The sequence below is a fragment of the Herpailurus yagouaroundi genome, unplaced genomic scaffold (genome assembly GCF_014898765.1).
Source record: "Herpailurus yagouaroundi ecotype Mexico unplaced genomic scaffold, PumYag 141, whole genome shotgun sequence".
In the NCBI taxonomy this organism is placed as follows: Eukaryota; Metazoa; Chordata; class Mammalia; order Carnivora; family Felidae; genus Herpailurus; species Herpailurus yagouaroundi.
Genome location: NW_024412396.1, coordinates 31655991 through 31664434, shown reverse-complemented (window position 1 = coordinate 31664434; position 8444 = coordinate 31655991). Strand labels below are relative to the sequence as shown.

At 41.5% G+C, this 8444-nt stretch overlaps 1 protein-coding gene across 3 annotated transcripts in view; it reads left to right on the top strand.

Annotated features, from left to right (window-relative positions):
- The first annotated feature begins 502 nt into the window (after positions 1-502).
- The window catches only part of DLGAP5 (DLG associated protein 5), a 40479-nt gene continuing 32537 nt past the window's right edge, over positions 503-8444 (top strand). For all 3 annotated transcript variants that reach the window (XM_040477213.1, XM_040477212.1, XM_040477214.1), the window contains exons 1-3: positions 503-624; positions 2281-2519; positions 7344-7528. In XM_040477213.1, the coding sequence (XP_040333147.1) occupies positions 2282-2519; positions 7344-7528 (423 nt within the window). In that variant the 5' untranslated portion in view covers positions 503-624; position 2281. The remainder of the gene's footprint in view (positions 625-2280; positions 2520-7343; positions 7529-8444) is intronic.

The window sequence follows — 8444 nt, the reverse complement described above, 5'->3', positions numbered from 1 at the left end:
AAGGGGGGGGGGTAATAAAAAAGACTGGCAACCTTGAAAAGACACTAAACAACGTTAGCAGAAATTTGTTGTGTTAAGTCCTTCCTTCGAAACGTTGAGGAAAACATTCCAATAAACTCTGCTGGATTTTTGTGACTAAATAAGGACATTAAAAAGCCCTGCAAACTCTAAGCCCCTTCTCCTCCGAGTGCCACTGTCCTTCCTTGGATACCCGAGGACCCTGGGAGCAACTTGGACCTGTCCGGCGCAGGGTCACCACCTCCGCTGGTTACTCGCGCCGCGGGGCCCAGTCCCAGCGTCCGGATTACTCCTCTCCTCACCAATTGCAGACCCGCCTATTGACTCGCCTCACACCCATTCTTTGAACCATCAGCTCACCTTTCAATCAATTCAAATGTCGCAAGGAGCGAACCAATCGCAAGCCTCATCGAGGGGAAGGGGCGGGCACTTCTCCGGAAGTGTTGGTTAAAACCCCTCCAATCAGAAGCTTTCTGCGGGATGTTTGAATTTTGAGGAGGTCTGGGTGGTGGGCGTTCCTGCTTCGGAGGCGGCAGTGGTCTTTCAAACCCGGAGGGTTCCTTTACTTTTAGTTCGATTGAGGTTTTACGCCAGAACCTGCCTCAGGTAGGAGGGTGCTGGGGAGTTGGAGGGAGGGCGCTGGCCTGCTTCGTTGTAGGTCTGGAAGGGTGGGGGGACTGCGGCTGTGGACTGGACTCAGCTCAGGGGAGTCTCCTCTGGCACCGTATTACACATCCTTCCCGTAGCTGATGACGCAGGCCTCCAAGAGGGTAAATATTTGTTGCCTTGACCTGTGTAGTAGCCAGCGTTTCACCACCGGAGCGTAATTAGCCTTTGGGGCGGGACAGTACTTAGTAGGTATTGCTGAGTATTGTTGGCCCCGACTTTAAATTCCAGTAGCGCTTCTCAGATCCCGTGACAACCGAAAAAAACCCCGGTTGAGAACCTGTAGGCAAGCAAGACTAAGGCATTTCTAGACTTTCAAGCTGAAAGAAACTCCAGTAAGTCAAAGAACAGCGCTTAGACGTATGAGAAACCAGGCTGCCTGACCTGGGATGCCAGCTCCAGTTGACGCGGCAGTTATTTTACCTCATCTGTATATTGACGATAATGCTACCTTTTAGGATTTAGGTAATTATTAAATATGCCTTTAGTGTTCTTTTCCCCTCTCCCCCCTACTTTTCTCTTTCTGCTGTGTATAGTGCTATGCTGTATTTTAAAATAACTAATACGTGGCAGGAGAGGGCAAATCAAATAGTAGAGGAGGGTTTGTTTGTTTGTTTGTTTAGTTTTATTTTAAAGTAATCTCTAGGGGCGCCTGGGTGGCGCAGTCGGTTAAGCGTCCGGCTTCAGCCAGGTCACGATCTCGCGGTCCGTGAGTTCGAGCCCCGCGTCAGGCTCTGGGCTGATGGCTCAGAGCCTGGAGCCTGTTTCAGATTCTGTGTCTCCCTCTCTCTCTGCCCCTCCCCCGTTCATGCTCTGTCTCTCTCTGTCCCAAAAATAAATAAACGTTGAAAAAAAAAATCTTAAAAAAATAAAATAAAATAAAGTAATCTCTACACCTAGTGTGGGACTCGAACTCACAACCCCGAGATTAAGAGGCACGGGATCCACCGACTGAGCCAGCCTGGCACTCCAAGGAGGTTTTATGATGAAAAACACAATCCTGGGTTGCCTGGCTGGCTCAGTTGGTAGAGCCTGCAACTCTTGATCTCGGGATCAGGAGTTCAAGCCCCACTGTGGGTTTAGGGTTTACTTAGGAAGAAAGAAAAGCACAGTCCTTTATCACTTCCGCTGGGCCCTTAAAGAGGAATCTTATTGACACCCAGGTCAGATGCATTCTCATTTTTAAACTCTGTTGATTGCTTTAAATGCATTAACATTTTAATTGGTGCATTTCTCATGCAGATTTTCCCTTTAACTGGAGTTTTCCAGCAGACTCTCTTAGTTAATCTTGTTGAAGAGTGTAGTGTGCTTATAACTCTTTGAACTTCCTAATGCCTCTGGTTTATATACTGGACTGTAGCTTCCTGGGCCTCACTTCATCTGTCAAGCAAGTTCCTATTTAGAACTCCAAAATAAGTTGGTGTTTTTTATCTTTCGACAACCTCCTTCCCTCTCTTCAATGTCACATACTCATTCCATTTTGTATCTTATTTTTCTTTTCAAAGGCTCTGGGGCAGGACAGGGGGTGAACTGAAATCTTAATTTTTTTAAATACTAAAGTGAAAATCCATGGAAGTTGTTCTCTCTCTTTGATAGGATGTCTTCATCACATTTTGCCAGTCGACACAGAAAGGATTTAAGTATCGACATGATTAGAACTAAAATTGCTCATAGGAAATCACTGTCTCAAAAAGAAAACAGACATAAGGAATATGAACGAAATAGACACTTTGGTTTGAAAGATGTCAACATTCCAACCTTGGAAAGTAGAGTTCTTCTTGAATTAGATGAGACATGTCAAAATCTTGTTCCAGAAAAGGCCAGTGTCAAGCCAAGTAAGTAAAGGTCTATTGTAACTTTAAATGCTTTGAAGAGTGGAAAAAAATTTGGTTTAATACCTGAGGTTAAAAAAATGCTGACCACAGCAATGGAGTTTTGAAACACCATTCTAAGTAATTTGGTAATACTGTCTGTTTAAGGTAAAGGCTGTGAATGCCCCTGGCTAGGCTAAAACCATTCACCTATGGAGTATTATAATACTGTATTATATGGCCTTATAGGAATCCTAAAGTTCTTTTTTTTTAAGTTCTTACTTTTGGAGCTTCGTAAGGTAACTATTGACAAGATAAATTGATATGGGACATTAAAAATAGAACTGGGGCTCCTGGGTAGTTCAGTCGGTTATGTGTCAGACTCTTGATTTTGGCTCAGGTCATGATCTCAACAGTTTGTGAGTTCAAGCCCCGCGGAGCCTGCTCGGATTTCTCTCTCCCTCTCTCTCTGCCCCTCCCCTGCTCACATGCACACACACTCTCAAAATAAATAAATAAACTTACAGAAGTGATTAAAGAATCCATGAAATAAGGATACTTTACCAATGGGAACATTTCTAAGAAGAGCAAAGAATTTGCCCTTGCAGTTTGCCAAAAGGGCTTGGGGTCACTAGGAAGGAAAAAACCAATTAAAGAAGAAAGGAATGATCTCAACAAAAGATAAAAATAATAAAAATAGAGTGTCTTAGGAGGCAAGGAGTCACTGGACTCCTATTTAGTTGCATTTATATAGCAGGCCCCAGAAGCTGAATGACAGTGAAGTAAAGCAGGGATAAATGCTGAAGAAATGACAGAAAGACATAAAGTCTTTTGAGAAGTTTTGTAGAGAAGGAAATGAGATGCCAAGTTGTTTAACAGTTCACTGCTTCATTTAAAGATTTTCCAGGAGCAGTGTAATATGTGGCACTTATAAGATACTCTACATATTCGAGCTTAATTGATTCTGCAAAACAGAGGGTTGGGCTAAAAGGTTTTTACTGGATTTATCATTTTTGTGATTCCAAAGGCAAGAGAAAAGAGTTGGACAAAAGTGTTATAGGGTTTTGTTTTTATTTTTGAGAAGAACTGATCTGAGGAAATGGGCTGGTAGTTGAAGGGGAGAAAATAAAGAACAACATCTCTTAGGAGTTGGAAGGAAATGAAAACTGGGTCATAGAATGATAGAAGATGGCTTTTTAAGGAGGATCTAGACATTTTTTGGTTTGAGAAGCAGTGATGTTATGCCTCCTAAGTCATCTCCTTGCCTCTACTCTTGCTCCCTCATATGCTCCATTCCTTGACTCAGATCTCCAATCAAAGTCTAACCCTGTCAGAATGCTATTAAAATGTCTTTGGTTTATTTTCCATCTGCAAAGGCCTAGAGTTAGCAGTGAGTGAGTGTGTTGCAGAGAAAGCAAGTGTGCTAGCACGGCTAGAGAAGAATGAATAAGGGGTAACTCCCATCCCTGTGGAGCCCTGAGGGGACACCATAGGGACTTTGGCTTTTACTCTGGGTGAAATGAGAAGCCATTAATGGCTTAATGAGTGTTTATACAAATCTGGTTTATGTTTCAAAAGCATCGCTTTGGCTGCTGTGTCGATAATAGATTGTAGGCTGGCAAGCATAGCCTCAGGAAAACGAAGTAGGACACCATTGCAATAATTTAGTTGAGAGGTGATGCCTGATCAAAGTGGTAGCATTATAGATTGGTGGTTGCATTCTGGATAGACTTAGAAAGTTGAACCAATAGAATTTTCTAATGGATTGGATGTAGGGTTGATAAAGAAAGATTGATTCCAAGGTTTTTGGCTTGAGCACCTGAAAGTATGGAGTGGCCATTTACTAAATTGTAAAAGACCGAGGGAGGAACAGTTTTAGGGTGGGGGGAATGATAAGGCTAAGAGTTCAGTTTGGGACATGTCCAATTGGAGAAAGTTATTAGACATGTAAGTGGACATGATGAAAAGGTAGTTGCATATAAGATGAGTTCAGGGGAGAAGTCTGCACTGAGATATAAATTCAGGAATTGTCAACTGATATTCCGTGTTGGGAGACGTTAGACTGGATGTGATTATCCAGAGTTTGGGTATGGAAAAAGGAGAGAAGAGGGGTCAGCACTCCAACATTTTAGAGGGTGAGGACACAAGGGGAAACTGGCACAGAACTGGAGAGCAATGCAAAGTAGAGCAGGAGGACAACAAGAAGAGTGTAGTATTCTGGAAACCAAGTGAAACGAGCATATCAAGGAGGAGAGACTATGTCAGTGCTGCTTGTTAGGTCAAACAATAGTAGACATGAGATTTCGAACTTTGCTATTATGAGAGGTCACTAATCTTGATGGGGAGTTTTGATGGAGTGAAAGCCAGATTGGAGTGGGTTCAGAGAAGGGCGGCACCATTCAGGACATATTCTTGCCCTAAAAGTTTAACTTGAATCTAATCAAAACCTTAGAGGAGTTGCCTGGGTGACTCAGTCGGTTAAGTGTCTGACTCTTAATTTCAGCTTAGGTCATGATCCTGTGGTTTGTGGGCCTGAGCCCCACATTGGGCTCTGTGCTGATGATGTGGAGCCTGCATGGGATTCTCTGTCTCTTCCTCTCTCTCTGCCCCTCCTTCACTCTCTCTCTAAATAAATAAATAAACTAAAAAAATAAAATAAAATAAAAACAACAAACACCTTATATTTAATTTCCAGTTTATAGAAAACACGAAAGGCTAGAGGAATGCGTAAAAAAACATGAGAAAGCAAACAAATACACAGTGCAGGACATTCTGTAGGACAGCTGACTGGCTTTTTTCAATAAGACAATGGCATAAGAAGTAGGGTGCCAATTGTCACACGAATAAATACAGGAGTGACAAAATATTGATGTTTCTGGAAGGTCCTGGTTTGGTCAGACCCTTTCTTAGGCTGGTTGTGTTTGGTCATGAGCAATTTCTTTGTTTGCTCCAGTGTGGTGTGTAAATGTTACTTGTTATGTGTGTCATGACATGAGAAAGGTTGAAATACCTGTATGGATGTGACCATCGGGCGATCACTGGAGAAAAGAAAGCCTAAGAATTGAGAAGCCAGACTATTGGAGATGTCATCAAGATTTATACAGGGATAGTGATGGAGACAGTGACAGTGAGCTAGGAGCTAGAAGCCTTTAATGAATGAGAGGAAGCCTGGAGGGCCTATAGATGACAAACAACTTTATTGAGGTATAATTTACATAGCATAAAAAAACCTACCCATTTTAAATACATTTAAATACCCATTTAAAATACTTCTTTTTTTTTTAGTAAATTTGCTTAGCTGTGCAGTTATCCACCTGAATTACTAAAAAAAAAATTTAACATTTATTCATTTTTTTTTTAATTTTCTTTTTTAATGTTTATTTATTTTTGACACAGAGAGAGACAGAGCATGAGCTGGGGAGGGACAGAGAGAGAGGGAGACACAGAATCCGAAGCAGGCTCCAGGCTCCATGCTGACAGCACAGAGCCCGACGCGGGGCTTGAACCCACAGACCATGAGATCATGACCTGAGCCGTAGTCGGACGCTCAACAGACTGAGCCACCCAGGCGCCCCTAACATTTATTCATTTTTGAGAGACAGACAAGAGCACAAGCAGGGGTGGGGCAGAGAAATAGGGAGGCACAGAATCCAAAGCAGGCTCCAGGCTCTGAGCTGTCAAGCACAGAGCCCGATGTGGGGCTCAAACTCACAAAACTGTTAGACACCCAACCAACTGAGCCCCTTTCTGAATTACTTTTAGCCCTTACCCAGCGGACAAACATATGCTCATTCTTCAGAACCTTTTTCAGGTATTCTCTTTTCTCAGGAACCTTTTCTGATCTCCCCAGGGGGGGAGGTTTATACTAATTCTCTATTGTGTGCAGTCTCTTATTTATTTCATGCTAAACCAGACTGAAACTGTTTATTTCTCCAGTATACTATGAGCTTCTTGAGGGCAGAAATTCTCTGCCTAAGACTGTCTTGCACATAGCCCCTTATATTTCCCAAACCAGTTAAAACAAACAGAGTATGTAGGTGGAAACCCAAGTTGAACTAAAGAAACTGACAGGTAGCCCTAATATTGGGGTCTGAGTTAACCCAACACTTGGTGGCTTAAAACAATAAACATTTGTTATTTCACACAATGTTTGTGGTTCAGGAATTTGGGTGCAGCTTAAGCAGGTGGTTCTGGAGGTTGCAGTCAAGATGTCATCTGGGCATGTATCTACATGCTTCACTGAGACTAGAGGGATCCGCTCCCCAGATAACTCACCCACATGACTGGCAAGTTGATGCTGGCTTTTGGCAGGAGGCCTTAGAACTTTGTCATGTAGACACCTCCATAGGGCTACTCGAGTCTCTTTAAGATTCTGCAAGGCCGCTGGCTTCCTCCAGAGCAAGTGATCCAAGATAAGGCAAGGCAAACAGCAGTGTCATTAATGACCTAGTCTTGGGAGTCACACTCCATCATTTCACTGTACTTTGTTGGTTATCCAAGTCAGCCCTATTCAGTGTGAAAAGGAATAGGACACATGGACATCATTATCAGAAGGTGAGAATCCTTGGGGTTAGCTTGGAGGTTGGCTGTCAAATGAGTTCATTAATTCAAAAGTGAAGTAATAAACACCCAATATGTAGCAAGCAGTTAATAGATATTTGAACAAGCAAAAGCAAAAGAAATAGGAATTTTTAAAAGAATAGAGGTTGAAATAACTTGTGGTTAGAGTTCTAAGAAATGAACAAAAGTTACTAAAAGCATTTCTTAACAAAGTTGAAGTTAGAAGTCAGACATTTGCCTAACTTTTTATCTGAGATGTTTTATATACTGTGGGTTTCTTCTGTCTAGGGTCAACGAAAACTGCTCTAGGTGATCAACGAAAGCAAATGCTCCAGAAATACAAAGAAGAAAAGCAACTTCAGAAATTGAAAGAGCAGAGAGAGAAAGCTAAACGAGGAGTATTTAAAGTAGGCCTTTATAGACCCGATATGCCTTGTTTTCTGTTATCAAACCAGAGTACAGAGCCAAAAAAGGTAAATTTACTATCCTAATTTGATATAGAGGAATAGTTCCTTTTAACTGGAATTATCTGTAAGAGCTTAAATAACTAAAATAACCATTTCCCCTTACTCTCTTTATTCATTTAGTTGACATGAGGTAGGAATGACATAATAGTAACTCAGAAGATGAAAGTCAGGTCTCTTGATGTTGCTATAGGTTTTTGAGATAGGAAAAACAAGTGGGCAGAAGTCAGTTTCCAATGATAGGCTGAGAAGGACTGGTCTGAGTAGCTGGAGCACTGAAACGGGGGATAGAAGCTCAAGGAGGTGTGATCTAAAGAAAATGGTCAATGAGTTAAGAAGAATAAAGTTTGAACAGGAGCAGTGGGATTTATAAATTAGATAGTCACTGGTGATTTGCTGTTTTAAAGATATGTATAAAAGATCTCAAACCGTATACTCATTCCTGATTTAGATAAGAATTAAATAATATAAAGGCCCAAGACATTGCCTATTTTTCTGGGCTTCGTGCATCCCATTGATTTTTTTTTAACCGATCTATGATTATTATCTGTATATGACCTTAGAATAAGGTGGAAGAGACCAAGTTAATACAATAGAGTTCAAATTGAAAAGATATAAATATATTCTGTATATTAGAGGAGGGAGAGATTATTTATGTTTGGAGGAATGTCAAAGAAGACCTTGGAAGGGGTTAGATTTAAGCTGGCTTTTTGAGATATGTAGGATACCAATCATTGGTCTAAGCTATAGACAACCATTAAAAATGTTAAAAATATATGTAGGGGAAACAAATATAGGGGGAAAAAAAAGACTAAACCAAGATACAGACTCTTAACTATAGAGACCAAACTGATGGTTATCAGAGGGGAGGGGGATGGGTGAAATAGGTGATGGGGATTAAGGAGTCACTTGTGATGATCACTGG